Source organism: Mycetomoellerius zeteki, unplaced genomic scaffold, assembly GCF_001594055.1.
Source record: "Mycetomoellerius zeteki isolate Tzet28-1 unplaced genomic scaffold, Tzet1.0 scaffold128, whole genome shotgun sequence".
NCBI classification, from domain to species: Eukaryota; Metazoa; Arthropoda; class Insecta; order Hymenoptera; family Formicidae; genus Mycetomoellerius; species Mycetomoellerius zeteki.
The window spans coordinates 1,638,223-1,661,055 of record NW_017256212.1 but is presented as its reverse complement, the minus strand read 5'-3'; the positions used below and the strand labels follow the sequence as shown (position 1 = coordinate 1,661,055).

Sequence of the window (22,833 nt, the reverse complement as noted above, 5' to 3'; positions counted from 1 at the left end):
CATGTAATGCATAAGAAATTCAATCAATCAGAATTCTTTATTTCATGGAAAGGAAGGAAACGGAGGGCTTTGATTGGTACATTTTCTTATGCATTACGTGTTATGCGTTATGCAAGAGTCTGTGCTCCCCGCTTAAGGCCGGAATCAGACTACGCATTGAAGATTGAGATTGAAGATTGAAGATTAAAATTTGACCATGAGGATAAAGGCCCGTATTCAGAACGCGCTTACAACGATGTTAGCGCGCTAACATACTATACTTTACGTCACGCATATTATAGAATTTTAGAGATAAAAGCGCGCTTTTATCGACAAAAGCGCGTTCTGAATACGGGCTAAAATATTTTAGTTCCTATTGTTTTGATTGGTCAAATTTCAATCTTTCAATCTTCAATCTCAATATTCAATGCGTAGTCTGATTCCGGCCTAAGTGAGAGATAGATATTCGTCTGCACCGTGGTGTTTTCACCAGCTTTTAATTGACGTTAGCAATATAAGAATATTACATATATGCTGTAAATAAACACTTTGACGGGGTACCGATCGCCATAAAGTCATCGATACAACAATTGACAGAGAAAGGAAAATGGCTGTTTATTAATGAACTCTTGCTCCTGCTTTCCTCTAATCATGAACGCGTTGATTGGTTCGCCACGATTCAGAAATTGCCGCTCCATATTTGAATATCAATATTCGTGTTACTTTCAAATTTCAACAACATAATTAAAATTAGACATTTTAAAGATAGGGGAGAGTGATCTAAATCGGATCTATTTACAGTTTCTGCTCTCTATAAGGTGTAAATAAAGTCCGTAAAATCGAAGCTACCGTTGGAAAGATCATTTAATTCCCTTTATTTTTGCTTTAGATTATTTTGACGTATCTCTCATCTGTGTTAAACTATAATGGAAAATGTAAAAACGCTCTTTCCAGTCCGATTTGAAACCATCCCCTGGTTCAGATCAAAAACTCTTATTTTTATGGATTTTTAGATAAAATTTTAAAATATTTTAATGTATTTCTCTTAGTATCGAGTAAAAACGAGCAATTTGACAAAGATTATCACCAGTACTACAACCAGGGCTATAAGTTATTCACTGAACTGTCCGATTTGAACACGGGTCCTTTCGAACTTTGGAACAAATTTTACAATAAACCGCAAAAGTGATTACAAAATGCTTGATATTTTTGAATTCTACACTCTTTAATTATCTTAAATCAATTACTTTTCAAATTTTTAACACTTTTTAAATAATGATTTACAAGGATTTTCTTTTTTAAAAAAATTTTCGCACGATGACTGAAAATACATATTTGCCTCTATTTTATGAATGTTATGACAGAGAATTGTCAAACTGCTATCGCATGTTCGGTGTCTTATAAGGACTTTACATTATAAATAGTATGCAAATCTGCTTAACCGTATTCATTTAAATTAAAAAGGTCCTATTTGGAACACGGTCCGATTTAGATCACTCTCCCCTATTAACAAATAGATTTTTTACATTACGTGTCGAAACAACGCATGCGAGAAGAATTGTTCAAAAAGAGACAATGCTTGTAGACTTAATACATTATGTTATTATCTTTCTAATATATTCACAAAAATATAGAAATAATAACATTGATAACGACAAATTATAGAATCAATGATTTACAAAACTCGCAGTTCAATCTAGTTGTTTGTAGATATAAAAAAATAAAGTAATATAATTACTTTACTGAACTAATGCCAAAATATATACGGAATACATACTTTTCAGTAAATTAAAAGATGCTATAACAAAGGGATATATGTATGCAAACGTTTGTATCTGACATTTTATATTTTGTATAATTGTTTATATAAAGCTTAATAGACATTAGAAGTAAAAAAGAGGTACAAAAATATTTTCTATATTGTCACTCTTCTTATATCAAGATATTGTAACATCAAGTAGAAGAAACCTTTCGACTGAAAACATCGTATAAAAATAGTACGTATTATGTAATAGTATGTAATAATAATGCACGTATAAAATTCTACTTCAAATTTAGTGATGAAACAATCGGAAACCAGTGTGAGCCAGCACAATTCCATGTTCATTGCAGGCTTCTATTACTGCTGCGTCGTTCGTAGAACCAGCAGGACTCGCGATAAACTTGACACCACTCTGTAACAAAAGAAAAGAAATCACTAAAAATATCAAATGCAATATTCATAAATTTATTGTTTAGAAGAAAAAAACAAGTTGGTTGAGTAGCATTTAATTTATTTTTATCAACTTAAATGACCGTATTTATATAAAATAAAGGTAATATATAAAAGTATATATAATACTAATTACACATACAAGTCTAGCTCTGTCCACGTTGTCTCTAAATGGAAAGAAGGCATCGCTGCTCAGAGCAACATTGTTCAACTTCTTGAGCCACTCGATTTTATCGTTCTCCGATAGTTTTTCAGGAATCACTTCGTACATGGCGGCCCAAGTAGCTTCGTCCATATCTTTTCCAATAGACCCGTTAACATAATTATCAATGGCATTAGAAATTTCCGCTCTTTTCACTCGCTTTTTGAACTTCATTCCTATTACCTTCGGGTGTTGACGAAGCCACCTATAATACAAAATAATACAATATATACATATGTATATATACACACATATACATTATATATTATACAATATATTAAAATAAAAAAGAAGATAATAACTTTCAATATAATTATTTCTATGTTTTTAGTAATTCATTTTTATATACATAATAAAAATACGAACCAATTATCGGCCTTATCTCCAGCAAGTCTAGTGCAATGAATTCTAGATTGCTGTCCGGCACCTGTGCCTATTACCTGGCCGTTTTTAACATAACAAACAGAATTACTCTGCGTATATTTTACAGTGATAGTGGCTACGATCAGGTCGCGAATAGCGTTTTCCGATAGCGACTTCGATTTCGTCGTCACAACATTGTCGAACACGGACTTATCGATCACTGCATCATTACGTTTCTGCTCCATAGTTAAGCCATACAAAGTTTTGCGTTCCATCGGGGATGGTACATAAGAAGGATCGATTTGAAGCATGCAATATGCGCCACCCTTCTTCTTCTTTAGTATCTCAAGAGCCTCTTCCGAGTAGCCAGGTGCGATAATGCCGTCTGAGACTTCTCTAAACAATTACAAAAAATCAATATAAATATTAATGTCAATATTATATTCATAAATATTAATTATAAATTACGTTATTATATTATCATATTTGTAAAAAATGCCAATATTGTATTAATATTATAATCATACGTTAACATCATGTACCTTGATATGATCTTTGCCGTTATAATATCGCATGGGTCAGACAATGCAATAAAATCACCAAAACTGGACATTCGATCGGCACCTCTTGCACGAGCATAAGCAGTCGCCAAAGGCGTAAGCTGATTGTGAAGATCATCCACTTGGCACAGCTTCGCTTGTATATTATCCAAGCGAACTCCGACTGCGGCCCCAGCTGGGCTCACGTGCTTGAAAGAAGTCGCCGCTGGTAAATTAAGAGCAGACTTCAATTCCTTCACTAGTTGATAACCGTTTAAGGCATCACAAAGATTGATGAAACCAGGTGATCCATTCAGCACAGTTAACGGTAATTTCTCAAGGGTAGTGAATATCTGCGCTGGTTTCTGATGCGGATTCATACCATAGCGAAGCGTGAGTTGAGAGACATCAGCACTGTACTGCTTGCGAAAATAATCCGAGATAGAATTGTCATATTCAGCGGTGTGAGTAAATGCTTTTAGAGCTAAAATTTGCCTGAAATATATTATATACAAATATATTATATACATATATACACACACACACATACACACATATATGTATATATACATACAGTATCATCAAAAAGGCGATTTTATATGATTGCAATGTAAATTTATTATGTAAATTTACCTAGTCTGCAAAGAAGTGTTATTGTCGGCAGCAGTATCCATCTCTTTGATGACCTTTTCATAATCATTGGGGTCACAGATAACTGTAACTCTAGCATGATTCTTAGCAGCCGCACGTAATAAAGTCACACCACCAATATCGATATTCTCAATTGCATCCTCGACCGTTACGTTTGGTTTCAAAATGGTATTTACAAAAGGATATAGATTGCAAACAACCACTTGGATAAGATCATAATTCTGTTTTTGGAGATCTTGGGCATCAGAATCTGTCAACCTGGCAAGAATGCCTGTCACGATAAAAATAAGAATGTAAAAATTATGAAGATATATAGTTATGAAGGTCATATAGTTGTTATTATATTTAATTAAATAACATTTTAAATATGAGGTCTGTTTTGTTATAGCTGAACTAGTGCATATTTTTTATACTTAAAATGAAATAGATATGTTTGTGATATTTAGCAAAAACAAAAAAGAAAGTTATAAAAACAAATATCTATATAGACAAATTATAACTTAATTATAACAAATTTATTCTTACCAGCATGAACAGCAGGATGAAGAGTCTTTACACGTCCACCAAGCATCTCAGGCGCTCCTGTAACTTCTGAAACATCTTGCACTGGTAACTTAGCATCTCTTAAAGCCTGTGCAGTACCACCGGAAGCAATTAGAGTTAATCCAAATTCATGTAATTTTTTTGCCAATGGTAATAGATTGGTTTTGTCAGACACACTCAAAAGAGCTAAAAATTTTATAAAATTGATTAGCATCTCTGTCATAATTGCTTAAAAATTGCAATATGAAAAATCAGAAAAAATTTTAAATATAATTGATTGCAAAAATAATAATCACAGCAAAATCTGTAAATGTACAAAGAGTATCTAAAAATTTGTATCTTTCTTTTGATATTTTTCCATTATATATTTACTCAGTTATATCAATTTCTTATCACCACCATAATTTGGTTTATATTCCTTTATTTTTATCTCCAAAATAAAATAACATATTTTTATTTTGTTCAATATGTAGGAAATATATAACTTGATATATAATTTTGCATTAATCAAAGTTTAAATATCATGTATTATATCAGCGCAAAGTATAATATGAATTTTAATTTCACACTAATTATGTAGTACTAAACAATTGCAAGTGAAACGTAATTTGCATCTAGATAAAAGAGAAACGAACAAAAATCGATTTTTAACGTTTCGTTAATAAAAGAAACAATACAACACAAATCCAGCGAATGCGATCCATCGGGTAGCGTGCTACCAATTAAAGGTTAATCAGATCATCCTAATTGTTTTTCTTGAGTTTCTTCTCAATTCTATAATAACTCACCTAATTTCTTCGTCGACATTTTTAGGCGTTATAGCCGAATAAGGCTAGTAAAACTGCAGATGTTTGTTTTTCTAAACGAAACCGGTCTGCAAGTATCTCGCCAACAGAATTCTCTCGTACTTGATTAGAGGCAAAGAAGATGTGCCAACTAAAGAGCATCTATTATATCGGATGATATAATGTTACACATATCCCCAGCAGGCAATAGTGTAAATGTGATAAAAAGCATGTGACGTTGAAAAACATGTCGCAATGGTTGCAATAAACAGCAGAGGAGGTCAAATGTCATCTTATTATATTTAGATAATAAGTATTATTGTATAACTGAATGATGATCAGCGTATGTACATATATATATATATATATATATACAATCTTTTTCGATTTAAACTATTCTTTCAGATGAGAGGAGAGATTATCAGAGATAATCTTTCTCTTCTCTTTTATCAGATGAAGATGAACAATGCTGTCGATGAACAATGACGACTTAAATCTGAAGATCAAATTAATATTTGCCATCGTATTGTAATTGTGATTTAATTAAATATCTATAATCACGTCATTTTTTTAACGGAAAGTCAAAACTGTGCATACACAGTTTCTACTATAAATAACGTTTTAACTAATTAATGGTATTGCAAAAACTCTTTATCTCTCTTCGATTCTAGCTAAAAAGGAATCGAATCGACATGAATCGAATATATAATATTTCCCAGGTCCACTTCGATAAGTTCCAATTAACTTTACAACGATAATCGTTAAGCAAAACGACAAATTGGACTAATGCTTGTTTCTACCAATATAGTTTAATTTTAATCTTAGTTCAATCAACTCTTCATCTTTTTCTAGTTCTAATGGCGAATTCGATTGGAAGCACTAGTGCGCACTGGTGCATATTAAAACTGTTGTACATTGATTTAATTTGAGTATAAAAATGAAATACAAATATTTAGAATTATGAAATAAATATTTTACTTAATAGCACAATAAAATGTATTGAGAATTTCATGATTTAATCGATTTCTATGTTTATTTATAAACATTTCTTTACGTTATTTTGTGTACAACGGCTTTAATTACACTAGTGCGCACCGAGTGCGTCCAATCGAATTCGCTATAAGCATTAAAAAAGGATGAAGAGTAATTAGTTAAACCGAGATTAAAGTCGATCTACATTGGTAGAAACGGGCATAGACCGTTGATCGGAGTTGGTCGAATTGGTCGAAGTGGCTCGCAGAATCAACTTACGATTCGATTCTTGAGTTTGAAAAAGAATCGATTCTCGATGCATCGAATAGAATCAGAATCTGGCATCACTACTCATAACCTCAAAAATACAGATTCGAAATAAGTAATTTACTACTTTAGAATAAAATCGTGATTATATTTATCTTACAATATTGAGAAGCATGGTGAGAATATTTTAATTAATTTTATTTAATATATCCTTTGTGATTAAAAATATATTTTTATAATTATACTCTGCGGGTTTTTACAAATTTTGTTAACACCTCATCCTGTTCTAGGATGTCCAACGGCACTCTGTGCACACGCTAGTGTTTCGGTCTCTAAAAAGGACTCATGATATGTTTTTATTAAATCAAGGATCCTTACCGCCCGAGGATCCTATTTTGTAAGTATCTTGCCATTGTAATCACTTTGGCTGCTTTCTTTTTAAAAGACACAGTCAACATAAACGTCAATGCATATACTTCTTGATATTCAAGGAATAACAAAGGTAGAACGATTTATGTCGACTATAGATCTGTTTTTTAATTCATACTACTAGACTACTATAACTTTCTTACTTTTGACAAATATAAAACACATCTTTCACTTTAGTTCCAAAAGAGTGTATGATTTCATCTACAGAAAACAGATACCTTGTTGTCTTTTAAAAGGAAAACAGCCTTAGACTTCTATAATAGCTATGTTTAAAGAGAATTACTTGTCAATCAAACTTCCTGCTTTAATCTTATGGGAGAGTATTAATTTATTTATATTTATTTTTAGACAACAAATGAAGAAGGTGATAAAAGCTAAAGACTGTTACGGCCCAGTATTAGAACGTGTCAAGCAAAATAATATAGCTAAAGTGCAACAAGAAAATGACATTGCAGATCCTCCACCACCAGGAGGTAATATTATGCATACACATAACCGAGCTGAGAATAAAAATTATTAATCTCTTACGTATATCTTATTGTATCAATTTTAATATGCTTTAGATGAAACTTTTGGAGTTAATGCTACCTCAGCAGTTGTTCCTTACAATATGACAAAAAGCAGCACAAGTATAGTGCCAACAGGTGTAGGAAGCAATATAAGCAGTGGTGCGCTCACAATACCACCAAAGAAAACACCATCAATGGCGAAACCCAAGTGGCATGCCCCATGGAAATTGTACAGAGTTATCAGCGGTCATTTGGGTTGGGTGAGATGTTGCGCCGTGGAGCCTGGAAACGAATGGTTTGCTACAGGCTCAGCCGACAGAGTAATCAAAGTGAGTACACAATATGTTCCAATTTATTATGTCCCAGAACGTAAGATCAACGAATTGGCTTTCATTTCGTAATACAATGATTTGGTATTTTCAAAATTACATAATAATAATAATCAAAATATGATAAAAACATAATACATTAATTTGATATTTTCAAAATTACAGATATGGGATCTAGCGAGTGGCAAGTTGAAGGTTTCATTAACAGGTCACATAAGCAGCGTTCGTGGTCTAGCATTTTCAGAAAGACATCCCTACCTATTTTCCTGTGGAGAAGATCGACAAGTCAAATGCTGGGATCTGGAATATAATAAAGTGATCAGACACTATCACGGTCATTTGTCAGCAGTATATTCCATGGCGTTACATCCTACTATAGACGTTCTGGTAACAGCAGGACGAGATTCCACTGGAAGAGTGTGGGATATGCGTACTAAGGCAAACGTCCATACACTCGTTGGACATACCAATACGGTGGCTAGCGGGATCTGCCAGTCCGCCGAGCCGCAGATCATCACTGGCAGCCACGATTGCACGATTCGCTTGTGGGACTTGGCTGTTGGCAAGTCCAGAGCCACTCTAACGAATCACAAGAAGAGTGTGCGCGCTCTGACGTTTCATCCGTCTCTATATATGTTTGCCTCAGCATCACCGGACAATATCAAACAGTGGAAATGTCCGGAGGGAAAATTCATTCAGAATCTATCGGGCCATAACGCCATAGTCAACTGCCTGGCCGTGAATGCAGATGGGGTTTTGGTTTCTGGTGCCGACAACGGTACCATGCACCTCTGGGATTGGCGAACCGGATATAATTTCCAACGGCTCCAAGCGCCGGTCCAGCCAGGATCGATGGATAGCGAAGCCGGAGTATTCAGCATCACGTTCGACATGTCGGGCACTCGCATGATTACAACAGAGGCTGATAAGACTATTAAAGTATACAAAGAAGATGATAATGCTGTAAGTTGGTTTTTCATAATGCTTACTGTTTTGGTCGCACACTGATAATATTCAATTAGCTCGTCATTTTCTAAACTTTACATAAACTATTCTTTATCTATGTTTTCAGACTGAAGAAACGCATCCTGTCGACTGGCGACCAGACATAATAAAGCGAAGAAAATATTGAACTTCAACTTATTTAACTGTATATACATTGCGATTAATTTAATGTGACTGATGGTTGCTTGTTCTATCTTCGGACATAATAACTATGTGATAACTTATCTAATAAATAATAAGAGGGTAAAAGAATAAAAGAACAAGAGAGTAATGTCTGTTTCAGCTGGTGTAGATTTTTAATCTTTATTTAATATACTTTTTATGTTTTTCTAATTCTAAGAATCAGAAAAAGATAAAAAGTATGTTAAATCAAGATTAAAAATTCTAAGAATTAGAAAAGGGTAAAGAATAAATTAAGCAGAAATAAAAACTAATCTACATTGATAGAAATGGACATAAGAGAATAAAAGAATAAGTTGATGTACTTTCGTTAATAGAACAAGTTGAGATTTATTGAAAGGTGGAACAAGCTAGCCTGAACGCGTTCAAAAATTATTTTTTATATAGGATTACTTCGATTTCCAGATTGTAATGGATAAGGTGTTTGGATGGAAAGCTATCCAAGCTGCAATAAAAAAAAAAGATTTCTACCAAAATTTTTGTTTAGAAATACCAATACGTATTTCGCATATCATAAGCAAGTTCGTGTCTCGAACGTATCGATTGGTTGCCAGATGCCCGAGTGGGGAACTGTGGTTTCCCTTCTATCGGAGAGTTACTAGATCGAGTAGGATAGTCTGGCAGAAACACGCTGGACTCGACCGCGATAACATTCTATAATAATGGCCGACCCGACTCTACAAACGTTCTGCTGTCATCACACAAATCGAACGGATAGAGCGATAGTGATAATGCAGGAATTCAATACAGATGCGTACAACACAGTATGCATGTTCTCGTCGACGATGGGTATGATAGGCGCGATTTATCAGGTAAATTTACACGGAATGTTATCTCCGAACGTTCCCCCTCCTTTAGTTCGTTTCTTTTATTAATTTGCAATAACTAACGTACAGAGCAGGAATCCATCTAAGATATGTAATTCTTTTTACGACTGAATTCGATTACTAGAAAATATTATTTTGAAATTGGAACTTTTCTGTCATGATCCGATTGTTTTGGTTACACTTTTTACACTTTGTTTCTTCCTCTGATGCATATACATTCATCCTGTTTCACATGTGACAAGTGTATAGAAAAGTGCAGCTAAAAGAAACCAGTATAAAAGTAAAACCGGTATTTACAGTGAGAGCAAAAAGTATTCATATAAGGAAATTTGTTATAAAAAAAGTCTTATTTGTAAAAAAATAAACATTAATTATCAATTTTATACAATAAATACATTCTATTCTAACATAAACAAACGAGCTTCGCATGTATTCCTGATTTTAGAAGCTAAATTTTTCGACTGTACGAATACCTTTTGAGCATCCAAACGATACAGTTTTTAATTTTCATTTAGTTTTTAGATAATATATTTTCTATAATTAATACATATCTTTTTGGTATATATAATTTTAAGAAACATACAGTCTATTTTATTTTTTATGAAAAAATTGTTAATTACCCAACAAGAAATGATCGTCAATTAAACGTTGAATCGACGTCAAATTGGTGTTGAAATCATCGTATCTGTATCGATTCGATATCAATTCAATAACTCATTTCTCGCTGGATAATATTTATTTTTTAAAAATAAAATTTTTTTAAAAAACATTTTGTCTGTACGAATACTTTTTGCACTCACTGTATATTGAATAACAGTAATGTAAAATGTCAAAAAAATATTATCTGAATAAAATATGAAATAATTTTACATGTTTTTTATATATATATATATAAATACAGTCATAATGAAAAAATATATTTACATCATGTAATGTTACAGATTAATGTAAACTTGACAAGAAATACTTGAAGGTATCGAGACAAATTGGCATTGTTAAACACTGAAGGGGAAAATATATTTTTTCAGATACTACCTCGAGCGGATTCGAATAGTTCTTATCGTTGGAGGAGTTTTTCCAGAGGAAGAGATATTATTGTATGGCTTGCAGCTGCCGATCTTTTAGCGTCCTTAGGTCTAGTTTGTTATCGCAATTTGATTATATGAATAGCAGTTAGTAGTACATAAATATTCATAAATTATTTACAGTTATGTTTATCTTTTGGTGAATGAATATGCGATGATGCGATAAATAGCTAAACAAGATAGGTGTCTTATCTGGTTGTTTTGTAATCAATTAGGTGTATTTGTGAGATCAGTGCTATGGAAAAATTTCAAGTCCATCATGCCAATGGAGGGAGATATGTCGAACGTGGTGTTTTGCGCTGTATTGTCGGTAATGTCGATATACTTGGTAGAGATACTTGAAAATTTGCTGGAATATTGATAGCAAATTTAGAATTTGTATTACACTAGATTAAGCGTACTAAAAGTTGCTATACATAAAATTTAATAAAGTACGTAAAATATATAAGTATTTTAAATGATTGAATACTCAATAATTATATTGTCACATTATTTAACAAAATTTACATTATTTCATTATCAAAATTGATTATATCATATCATTGCATTTAGATATTTTATATAAAGTAGTTTTAGATTAGTGCATTCAATGTGCACTAATCTAGTGGAGCACATGTGACTGAATTCATCATGATAGATTATTGCTCGTAGGCATGGATTCAGTACTTCTATATGGCCACGTGGATATGGACGTTGTGTTACGCGGTGGACATGAAGTTACTATTGGGAGATAAAAACGGACATCCTGCGTGGTACCACACTTTAGCCTGGGTGCTTCCTGCCATTCTCACCTCATTCGGGCTGATCATTCTATACATTCCTGATGCAAAGTCAGATTTTAGAAGTATCAAATTATTTCGTGCACTCTTAGAGCAACAGTAACAAATGCAAAATTGTCTTGCAGCTGCCACAACTTGACGTCATTATCCAGTGCGATATTGCGTATTCTTCCGAACTACTTCGCTACGTATGTGCTACTGGCAGTGGTCATGATCGTGAATCCCATTCTGTACATCGCATCGACTCGTGATCTTGAAACGGTAGTTCTGCACAGCATGGCTCAGGTGACTGGCAGAGAGCGAAAGTTGATACAAACGATTAGAATAAAATTCGCTCTCATCAATCTAGTCTACTACGTGTGCTGGACACCCAATTTAATCAATGGATTACTATTGTGGATCTCATGGTTTCAGTTGCCGATCAAAGCAATCATCACTTTATGGTACATAATGGTATGTTCATATAAATATCATCATTTTAAGTGCATGGATGAATATAAGAAAATGATTGAGTCAATTTCTAATCGACAGGCTGTGACAAATCCCCTTCAAGCGTTTTTTAACGCGATCGTTTATCAATCATGGACTAGAAGGGAGAAATTACGTTTTGAATGTTGCCAAAATTTTAAATCGAGCACTAATATAAATTTAAATGCAATCCCCAAAATAGACAGCGGCGTGCATGTTTCTGAATCATCTCCATTACTAAATCCACGAACGGGATACGAACAGAAAATACCGCATATCAGTATAAATCACGGATCTTTGTCTCTATGAGAATCTATTTTACTGCCAATTAAAAGTGTAAATAGTATCATGCTATATCATAGAGATTTAATATATTTACAAGATTTATGCAATACCCATATCAGATTACAGATTAAGATTGAGATTGGATTAGAATTTAACCAATCAAAAGAAAGAAAACCAATAAATAAATTTAATAAACTTTGATTCCAATCCAATATCAATCTTGATCCGTAGTCTGATATGAGCACACACACACACACGCGCGCGCGCGAAGATGAAACATAAAACCAGTTTTTATACATAAAAGTTGCGTATTTTTATTAAAGCGCGATTTTTTAAATAAGATTTCTTAAAAAACGTTTCGACTTGGATAAAACAACATTTTATTAAAAAGTTTTTCGAATTATGCGATAAGAGAAATATTGTATAAAATAGAATTTTTAATATATTACACAGAGATATCGTATTAAAATATAGTTTTTTATACATTATACATTCGCGATATAATAAAAAAAAGTAGGTGGACATAATTTAGCTATATTTAAGACATAATCTACAAAAAATCGAGATTTTGAAATAGACCAACGAAAAAGATATAAAACGAAAACGGGCTACATGCAAGTTTCTTAAACAGAAGATTCGATGCACAGATGCATATGCAATATAAAATGAACTGTTTAATTACTTCTAAAAAATAGAGTGCCTTTTTAAAAGAAAATATTCTTTTTTACAATATGCGATGTATAATGGTCTCATAAATAAAAAGATATAACAAAATAGAAGTAGAGCATATATGTATAATAGGGGTTTCGTTATTAATAACATTTTGTACTTAAACATTACGTGTTATACGCTCTAAATACTGTTAAAATATATCTTTTTTTCTATATCATAATATCACGATCAACGGCGGTCACATGCATTATTGTATGTACATATATTTCATTACCTATTTTAACGCTGCATCTTCGTTATATACACACACACACATATATATATGTGTATACAGATACATATATATGTATATAAATTGGCAATGAAAAAAGTACAAAATCTTATATTTTAAGAATTCGTCAATATCTGCATAGTCATCTCTCTCAGAAGCGAGAAAAATAATGTAAATAATATTAATAAGAGAGTTTCATTATATAAGATAATATAAGATTGAAGATAGAATGAAAAAGTAAATTACTCTAATAGGATTACTTTAAGTATTCTATATAAATTTTGATGCACATCAGTCTGCTGTATTATAATCACTGAGTATTTTTTCATGAATATAAATTTAATTATTTATATAGATATATAAGCGATAAAATAATCGTTTGGATTTCTCACTTCTGTTGTCACAATTAACGATGGCTAATGAAGAAATTGCGCATTCGTTAAATTATTGTTTTTTTGCTCGTCGAGTATTGTATAATAAATTAATAGAATAGGAAGAGCTTTTAATAGTTACAAAAAATATTATAGATTATACTGCTTATAAGATCTTTAAATTGTTTTATGCAACGAATTGTAAAGATAGTTAAATATATATGTCAATTTTTATGAAGTTATTTATATTAATTTTAAAATTCAGATCAAAGTATTAGCAAATTCAAATCTCATTTCATTGTTATGCCAAAATGTAAAATGTGAAAATGTAAAAACACTAGAACATATGAAAGACATTCCTCCCCACAAATAGTACTTCCTTTTAAGATGTATTATAAAAGAATTAGAATTAGAATGAGAATTAGAATTTTTCATTTATCTGTTTGGCACTTTGACAAAGTCTGCATTATTGTTCCGCTTTAAAATAAAAAAATAAAGCACTTGATTTACACACACAAAATATTTTATACTTAAAGAAAACTTAAGCCTCAGAATCGTCACGTCAAGTTTGCACCATCAAGAGGGAAGATTTGAAGCTCCAAGCGTTAAAGACGTAATTTCACGAATGATCATTTCGGCGATTCTCCATGCTAATTCCTCTTTAGCCTGTTAATAGTGAGATTAATGCATTAATTAAATAATGCACATTACATGTAAATAAATTATCATTATGACTTTTATTAACAAATTCTAACATTATTAAAATGCCAGTATTATAAAATTTACCTTATCTTGTTCTATATTTACAAATCGTTTTACAACACGAGTTAGGCGAGATTCTGAAATTTGTTTACATAATTTTATACAATCTCATATATATACATATCAGCTCAAATTCACTATAAACGTGACTTACCATATTTTCTATGAGGATCTGGTTCTATTTCAGTAATAAATCTACCTAAGTTGTCAACATAACCAATGCTCAAACTATAAAATATATCGAATTATTTGTAGCTTACAAATTAGTACGAATGTGTGTACAATATTTAATTGTCAAATACCTATATTTATTACGTCGCCATAAGGAATCTGGATCGTAAAGTTGCCTAGTGTCAATATTCAGATGACTATTAATAGTTTTCTTATTATCAGGTAATCTGTTGCCATTATTTCCTATTTGAGAAATACTTGGCATACTAGTACACACTGAGCTTACTTCACTGCTGCAATCTGAACCTACAAATAAATATATATATATTTTTCAAAATTATAATATATATTATATAAATATATAAAACTGTCTTCTCTCTCTATAAAAATTACATATATAAAATAAGAAAATACAGATATTAAGATATAACTCTCTAATTTTTTAATATTCTTTTACGAATATTAACACGTTATTGCAATCAACAATCGATATCAACCTGTTCTTCTTATCTTGGAATGTAAACTCGGACATGGACTGGTTTGAATCGTGTTGATTAACTCTGATAAGTATTTATAATACAGCTGCGACGATAAGAACACTGGCAGATAATGCTAGAAGAAAGTATTGGCTTTTAATACAACTACCTCAACGTAAGAGTCTATTTAGTAAGTGTAGTGTATGAAGTTAAAGATAAATTTGTGTAATAGATGAGTGTACCTTGTCAAGAAAATTATATACAATTTTACTGGGTTTATCAAAACAATCGGGCTGTGGACCGCCTTCGTCCTCGCGACAAATATTCTGTTCCACATGAAAACGAATCTTGTCACTAAATCCAAGAGGCATGGTTGCTTGTAAACTGAAATATCTGTGATAAAAGTAATAACATTATAAATTATTTTTACTTCTTTCCTCCGTATAATCATACATATTTTAGAAATTACTTCTCATATATAATAACGGCATCAGATTGCGCTTCTTCGGGATTAGCTGCTCCTTGCTTCTCCAAGAGATTCTGCTTATAACTTATAGCCGACATCCAAAAGTCCAATAACTCTCGCTTATTCTCGAGTTCCATAAACTGTAAAGAATGTAAAGATTAGAGTATCTTACGAAAATTTCTGTAAAAGTAACGATCGTGAAAGACGATGCAAACCTCCATAAAATAAAAGAATGCTGTTTCGTTGTATAATATATCTGCTAATTGTACATTGCCACTGGTGAGCACGTCAATTTGATGCTTACAGTGAAATTCGCTTCGTAAAAAATCATTAATATACCTGCAAAAAATACAATTTTTTAAAAATGTATTGGTTATTTATTCAAACGACACTCACATCAATAAATATATGTTACTCACTCGTTTTCTAATATATTGTATACTATGCTTTGAACAGCAGATAGGCACCGTAATATAGGCTCAATGTTTTCCTGGACAATGGCCTTCTCCATGTCTAGCCTTAGTTCCTCAGATATTTGATTTACACCCAGAACTTCTTTGAGAATGTACTTTTTGTAAATTCTCAAAGCGTCCTGCCTGGTCGTCGTCATGTCGTGTCTCCTGCCTTCACAATCGTGGTTTGATTGTCGCGTGTCGCTTACTGCCTGACTAGTCTTTGGCATACCGTTAGACGTTACATCACCCGTTCTTTCATCAAACGATATTTCACTGCTCGTTTGAGTATCTACATCGTTAGCAAGCATGTCACAGCTAAAGTTTTCATTATCGTCTAAGGAAGTAGGTAAGGCGTTCAGCATCTCTTTTTGATCCGACCGTCTGACTTTTTGTGTGTCTGGCATCCCGGATGCGCTACACAGGCACTCCACCTCCAACCAGAACTTGATGAGAGCTATGTGCTTTTTGGTATCCATAAACTGGATGAAGTAACCAAGGGCACTTTTGTCCTTAAGTATTTCTGGCAGAGCTTTAGACAACTGAGAGCTGAAGGCGCATGCTTCCTTAATGTCATTATTGAGAATCTCCTCCTCCTCTTCTTCCTCGAGACTGCACAATACACCCGAGGGTGTCTGAATAGATGATGCATCACCATTGAATGCATCTACCAGAAAGTTTCCGGAGCTCGTCGATTTTGTAGGTGAAGTTTCTGGTAATCTGGACTTATCCCTTTGTCCTAGAAGCATTATATGCAATTTCATTCTGACAATTAAAAATCAATCGTTAAAATTGATGAAAAAAAAAATACTATATTGTAAACACAGTCTTTTTCCAGGAATAATTATCAGGCAATTTAATTTACTTTTGAATGTAAATTATATATATATATATGTGTATAAAATATATACATACATACAAATAAGCAAAATTCCAATTCGAATGGCAAAACGCAATTTCTAAATATCAGTGGAAACAGGAACGAAAGAAAAAACAAAATAAAAGGAAAACATGTTGCGTGTTGGAAATGTCAGAAGGTCAGACTTGGACACTAAGATTGTGCATGCTAGACGAAGAATTAAGATGATTCGTCCGCTTCGTAATTTACATCGCGATATAAAAGCGACGTATGATATAATTACCAATCTTCTTAAAAAATTGGAGCATCGTTTGTGTCAGCGCGTAGCATGATAAAGGTCGCCGATGACGCGAGGGTCGTTGAAAGGTAAACAACGGATGATGCTTTACGAGTGCGGTAGGAGCGCATCCCACGGAGCGCGTGAACGACACCGCTCCGAAAGTGTCAAGTTGTGCCGCGCGATCGGGATCGCAGTTCGGGCGACGACGACGACGGTTCCGAGCCTCCGCGCTGCGTGGGTCTTGTTAACGGCGATGACGTTCCGCACCCGGGGCTAGGCGCGCACGCGGCGGCGCGCGACATTTCGCCTCGGCGTCATTATCGGGCGTGCGAGATGACAGATTACTGTTGTTTGCATCGTCGCCAATTACAACACACACTCGCGCAAGGTGCAGGCAGGTGCAGCAATGCGAGGAATCCGCGGGCCGCCTACACTTCCTTCTTCAACCCCCGCCAGACCTGTTCTTTGTATCCGTATGACTATGTCATACTTCCTGCACTTGGAATTAAGTGGATAAATAATTGGATGTTGAAAGGAAAAAAGGAGGAATGAACTATATGAAAAATTTAACTATGAAGAATGAAATTTATAGGTGTTTGACGTGCACTTTCGCGCTCCAACGGCGCGAATATAGGTAGGCAAGGGGTGAAGGGAAAGTGTGGAAAGTGCACTTGTAGCGAGCGGAACCACTGGCACTTAAATGCGCGCGTTTTTCGAATACTTCAAAAGATTGCCGGAATTTTATATTATTAAAATTTTATGTTTCTTTTATTTATTTCGTGCACTTGATGCGCTTTTTCTCTTCTTATGAGATTTATCAGTGTTTGTGAAAAGCAGAAAAACAGATTGTAGTGCGTTATTAAAGAATAATCCTTAAACATGTATATTCTATTTCTTGAAATATTTATACATTTCTATTTGTTTCATAATTTTATTTGTAACATTTATACCTGTGATGTTTCCAAAAAAATAAAATAATTAATTATTGCGAACGTTTCTCTTTTACTAATTTACATACTCTGTATACATATTCATGAAATTCAAACTTTCAGTTTCAACCATTACGCTTATTTCTATCAATGTATATTAATTTTAATCTCAATTCAATTAAAATATTGATGAAAACGGGTATTAAAATTTTAAATAAATTCAGAAGAGGTCTAATTAAAATTAAAATTCGGATTAAAAATGCCAGATTTTCTGTATCGTTGCTCGGATATACCTTCACCGAATCACAGTCTACATCTCATAAGATTATACCCAAGCATAACAATCATCACGATAACATCAAAATAACATTAAAATGAATAGTTATTGATGCTGTAAAGTAATTTTTAGTAATCAATTTAGAATCGTTTTGACGTCATTTTGATGTCATGACATATATTCTGCTTGAATATTTAAAAGACATATTTTCCTCAAGAGGAGTAACGAATTACAAAACGATACATTGTAAAGTTTCATACGTTGCAATTCTTTCAAAAGCACTTCGTTCTTTCTTGCAGACCTCTTTACTCTATTTATATATATCTAAGAAGCATTTTCTCTCTCTTTCGAACGAGTGAATTTGTCGAGCAGACGCCAAGTGGACGGTACCGTCCCGCCTGTCCGGATTCTCTCGAGATCGTTACGGGCACGTGCAAACACTTCTGATGACCGAAGTACGAAAGCGTATACTAAAATATACGTGAGCGACGATCCGATTGCGTGTACACACGCGATGTTATACGCGTTCCGAAGGCCGGCTGTCAAGGTAGACCGCGTAGCGGCGAGAGGGCAATGGCCGGGCATCGTACTCGCTGTACGAACGTCGAGAGGTGACAGAGAGACGCAGGAATACGAGACGAGGTGTCCATCGGGCGGTGGGTATACCGGTTTTGTATGTACGTGCGAACGTGGGACTGAATCGTGTCCCGAGATCGAACCGGCTGTCTCGTCAGCGGGTTCCCGCCGGAGGCGGTGAGGCGCATCAGGTCGGGGCCCCCAGGGTGTTCGCTACCATCCATTTTTCAGTCCTCTTCACGTCAGGATCGATCACAGACGATCATGCTCGCCCTACACGGCTTCCTCGTTATCGCGGCCTGTCTCGCCACCGTCGCGACGCCTCCCGCGCTGGCCAAGGCGGTCTACGATCAGCGACAGACCGGCGACGTGAACGTGCAGATTGACCTGAAGGACCTGCAGGTGATTGCGCTGGTCAACTCCGAGTTTCTGGATGATTATACGGTAAATCCTTTCCTCTTTTTAGTCTTTTTCTCTCTCCATTAACTGGGACGTATTTTTTTATTTTTCTCAGTTTTTTTCTGTTTCTCTTTTTCTCTCTCAAATTATTTCATATTTCTTTCTTTATTCGAAAAAGCATAAAAATTGAATTTTATTATGATATATTTTTTGATTTTGTTGCGCTTCAATTTGCCGTTGAAGAAATAGTCGAAGCTTTTCTTCAGTTTGTAACTGCGTTAGTTCTACATATACATATATGATGAGTTTGATGCGAGACTGAAACGAGCCTGTAATTTATAAAGTCCATTTTAGACATTTTGTATTCAGAATGCATTTTACAAATTACATATTTTGTTTAATAATAAATAGACTGCTTTGAGTATCACTGAAAAATTATCGACGATATTCACCGTCGACACCATGTTGCTTTCGCAGGATTACGATTACTTGTATGATTACGCCGACTTCACCATCAAGCCACCGGGAAACAGGCCTATCGTGAGTTCCACGACGGAGACCACGGAGAAAAATGATGTCACGTATGTTTCCGAGCCGCTGTCACAGAATTCAACCGTTTCGCCATTTATCAATAATATAAGCCTGACCACGAGCGATATAACGCTATCCGAAGGAGCCCCGAATGTTAATCCATCGAATGGTACCGGGAGCGACAAGACGCCATCCAAAGACGAAGAGATCTCGAACACTGATCTGTTGATTGGTACCACGAGCTCGACGCCGAATGCGGATAATGACGACGATAAGAGTCAATCGGGCGAAGAGGAGGCTGGAGCCGGAACAACTCCTTCGACCACGGTGAAACCCGCGCACGCCGTGCGATCGCAAAAGCGCTGCAAATCTGGATATGTTCCGAACGGCGACGGTCGCTGTCGACAAGCGAATCGACCGTGGCTGCGTCACTTGATACAACCGCGTGCGTACGACCGGATGCCCCACTCTGATGGATCGATCTTCCCTCGATCGACCGGATTCAGATGGCAAGAGCTAAAGGAGTAAATTTGGAAACAAGTGTCCTTTGAAGGTGTGCCATATATGCATCGAATTTACGCCATGTTTGCCTTCACATGGTGAAACAATCCCACGTTTTGCACTTTTGTAATGCGATAATTATCTCCGAGTACTTGACGCGCTTCCTTATATTTTGTTTCACAGTTCCGGATTATGACAAAAGAACTTTCCTAAAAGAGATAACACATAATTAAAGTATACTCACAGGAAGAAGCGCAAGCGCATGCATATTCTTAGACATATTTTTTGTAGCTGAACTTATACGATTCATCTTCTCTTTTTTTTTCTCTAACATAGAAAGAAAAGAAGTTCAGTTAAAAAGACCTCTCTTATTTCGTGCAAGCTTGTATTTTTTCCTCCGTTCATTTTAACTCTTGATTCTTCTTATCATCACGCTTGAAGTTTCTGCTTGAATGTTTGTTTTTAACTCGTGATTAACTGCGTCATTGAAATCCGCGATGGTTCATAACGATGTCGATGTACAAACGATCGGTATCGTTCCCACGCCAATCGACGTAGTCGATGTGTCCTATAAGTAATCCTGTGAATCCCCCTATCATCATACAGATTCCGTGTACCGGTTCGTGCAACGGTCTCACCGAGTGCGGCAGGCCCGCTACTCGCGCGGTCGTCGCAGTTGAGGAAAAGACCTCGCTCGTTTCGCTCGCGTTGCCCGAAGAGCATTGTATTGCAAGGTCGAACTTCGTTGCATCTCTCATCTCGCTTACCTACACGCATCACGACGTAGTGCGTGCGATTGACTTGTATACACCACGAGGATGGCGATAATCCAGATGTTATTTTTCGTCATTACGGCGTTTTTCGCAATCGCCAAGGTTGACGCCGCTCCAGCGAGATACGATCAACGGCAGGATGGCGAGATCAACGGGCATGGTACGCTAAAGAACCTCCTCTTCGTTGTGGTCTTCCCAGGTAGCGGTAGTGCCAACACTAACGATATAAGCGAGCTGGCATGGCATGCTATCGAGACGGCGGTACTCGCTCGATCGAAAGGACAAGGAGCGATCAAATCCAGTGAGGCAATTCACCAAGAAGAGCCCTATTCTGCGGAAATTCAGATAAATGAGAATCATCTAGATAAAGAAAATTCGGTACGAAAAGTGGAAGGAGATACGAAAACGTTGAACGTCTTGAATCAACAACCGGCATCTGTCGGCGACGGGCAAACCGAGAAAACCGACAGAATCGCGAGAAATGTGAAGAATTTCGACTTTCCGAAGAGCCGCGAGGTGCCGGCTCTTCCGGGATACTTCGTGAACATGAGGAAGACGTCCAGACCCAAGACGGTAGGCAGTGGCCGGGCTCGGAACGTGGTTGGGAACGTAGTTTGGAATCCTGACGATGAACCTGGAAGACCGGGAACATCGTTAAAGAAGCAGCTACCTGGGAAAGAGGACGTCGCACTGTCTTCTTCGAACGCTGAGAAAAATAACGTGTCTCCGCTGACCGAGGAGAAGCAACAGGAACTCAGACTGCTGGGCGACGGCGTCGAGAATTGCGGTCCAGGAAGACATCGCAACGCATCCGGCGTCTGCCAGTTCGACGAGTCGATCGATTCTCTTTAGTTTTAAGTTCCCATGGCTGTAGCTCTTAAACATCAAAATATATTAGTTATTATCATATGATTACTTCTCGTACGATATTTTATTTTTTATTTAATGTGAATTTTATATTAGATTTATTATATCTGCTGATAAAAAGCATTTTTTTTTCTTATTAGTACAAGAATCATATCACATAAAACGAAAAGAGCAACGAATTATTTAATTGGTTTAGTACATAAAACGCGCTGAATGCGAGATAATTATCGTTTTATATAAAGTATACATGTGCGATGATTTATGCATGTATCTATTAAGCTCTACTTGATCAATAAAATACTTAAACGACAATAACAATATGAATATGTATTTAAACATAAAGGAAAATTACGAAAAAAGTTGCAATGGTAAATCTAATTTTCTTTAATTTTAATTTAATTTTCATTTTCTTTTCCAAATCAATAAGTTCTTAGAGATCAAAAGTATATAAAGATCGTTGGTACCATTTTTTCGTTTGTTTAATACTTTCTACCTTTCTTATTCTTTTTTTGTCGCCACAGTATATAAATAACGCCTATCAGGAATTAGATTCTTACCGTCAGGAACTCTTAAAAGCCAAAATTCTGATCTTGTATTCTCCGATCGGGGACAGTCATAAAAGGCGCGCGGTACGTCGACCCTCCGGGGAATTTCCAGAAACCGAAGGTCGTTCCCCAAAGACCAGCGGCGATCCTGCGACGGCGTTGATTCGGTTCCCAAGGCGGAAGCGTGAGGAAAGAGCGAGAGGAAAGAGCAAGGGCAAGGTTACGGTAATAGGCGCCAAGTCGCGA

General features: G+C 35.2%; 6 protein-coding genes across 6 annotated transcripts; 4 read left to right on the top strand and 2 right to left on the bottom strand.

Moving 5' to 3' along the window:
* Positions 1-1,882: 1,882 nt before the first annotated feature.
* Positions 1,883-5,477, bottom strand: LOC108731469 (bifunctional purine biosynthesis protein PURH). Its single transcript, XM_018461817.1, has 7 exons — positions 5,278-5,477; positions 4,472-4,675; positions 3,929-4,217; positions 3,299-3,790; positions 2,760-3,152; positions 2,334-2,598; positions 1,883-2,153 (listed from the first exon to the last, which is right to left on the bottom strand). Exons 1-7 carry the CDS (start codon positions 5,294-5,296, stop codon positions 2,034-2,036), a joined length of 1,782 nt encoding a protein of 593 aa, XP_018317319.1. The 5' UTR covers positions 5,297-5,477; the 3' UTR covers positions 1,883-2,033.
* Positions 5,478-6,523: 1,046 nt separating this feature from the next.
* On the top strand, positions 6,524-9,107 carry Tango4 (transport and golgi organization 4). The gene is made up of 6 exons (XM_018461819.1): positions 6,524-6,689; positions 6,804-6,910; positions 7,291-7,415; positions 7,506-7,780; positions 7,946-8,743; positions 8,853-9,107. Exons 1-6 carry the CDS (start codon positions 6,687-6,689, stop codon positions 8,910-8,912), a joined length of 1,368 nt encoding a protein of 455 aa, XP_018317321.1. The 5' UTR covers positions 6,524-6,686; the 3' UTR covers positions 8,913-9,107.
* Positions 9,108-9,442: 335 nt separating this feature from the next.
* Positions 9,443-12,654, top strand: LOC108731471 (G-protein coupled receptor 143). The gene is made up of 6 exons (XM_018461820.1): positions 9,443-9,777; positions 10,821-10,926; positions 11,093-11,187; positions 11,529-11,707; positions 11,782-12,109; positions 12,188-12,654. Exons 1-6 carry the CDS (start codon positions 9,628-9,630, stop codon positions 12,431-12,433), a joined length of 1,104 nt encoding a protein of 367 aa, XP_018317322.1. The 5' UTR covers positions 9,443-9,627; the 3' UTR covers positions 12,434-12,654.
* A 1,383-nt stretch (positions 12,655-14,037) lies between these two features.
* On the bottom strand, positions 14,038-17,651 carry pkaap (A-kinase anchoring protein pkaap). The gene is made up of 10 exons (XM_018461785.1): positions 17,193-17,651; positions 16,018-16,789; positions 15,814-15,937; positions 15,602-15,738; positions 15,375-15,525; positions 15,154-15,268; positions 14,788-14,962; positions 14,640-14,713; positions 14,510-14,562; positions 14,038-14,389 (listed from the first exon to the last, which is right to left on the bottom strand). Exons 1-10 carry the CDS (start codon positions 17,215-17,217, stop codon positions 14,300-14,302), a joined length of 1,716 nt encoding a protein of 571 aa, XP_018317287.1. The 5' UTR covers positions 17,218-17,651; the 3' UTR covers positions 14,038-14,299.
* Positions 17,652-19,147: 1,496 nt separating this feature from the next.
* LOC108731482 (uncharacterized) lies at positions 19,148-20,657 on the top strand. The gene is made up of 2 exons (XM_018461835.1): positions 19,148-19,415; positions 19,848-20,657. The coding sequence occupies exons 1-2, from the start codon at positions 19,236-19,238 to the stop codon at positions 20,427-20,429; spliced, it is 762 nt and encodes a 253-aa protein (XP_018317337.1). The 5' UTR covers positions 19,148-19,235; the 3' UTR covers positions 20,430-20,657.
* Positions 20,658-20,730: 73 nt separating this feature from the next.
* On the top strand, positions 20,731-22,120 carry LOC108731481 (uncharacterized). The gene has a single exon (XM_018461834.1). It carries the CDS (start codon positions 21,221-21,223, stop codon positions 22,025-22,027), a length of 807 nt encoding a protein of 268 aa, XP_018317336.1. The 5' UTR covers positions 20,731-21,220; the 3' UTR covers positions 22,028-22,120.
* The last annotated feature ends 713 nt before the right edge of the window (positions 22,121-22,833 follow it).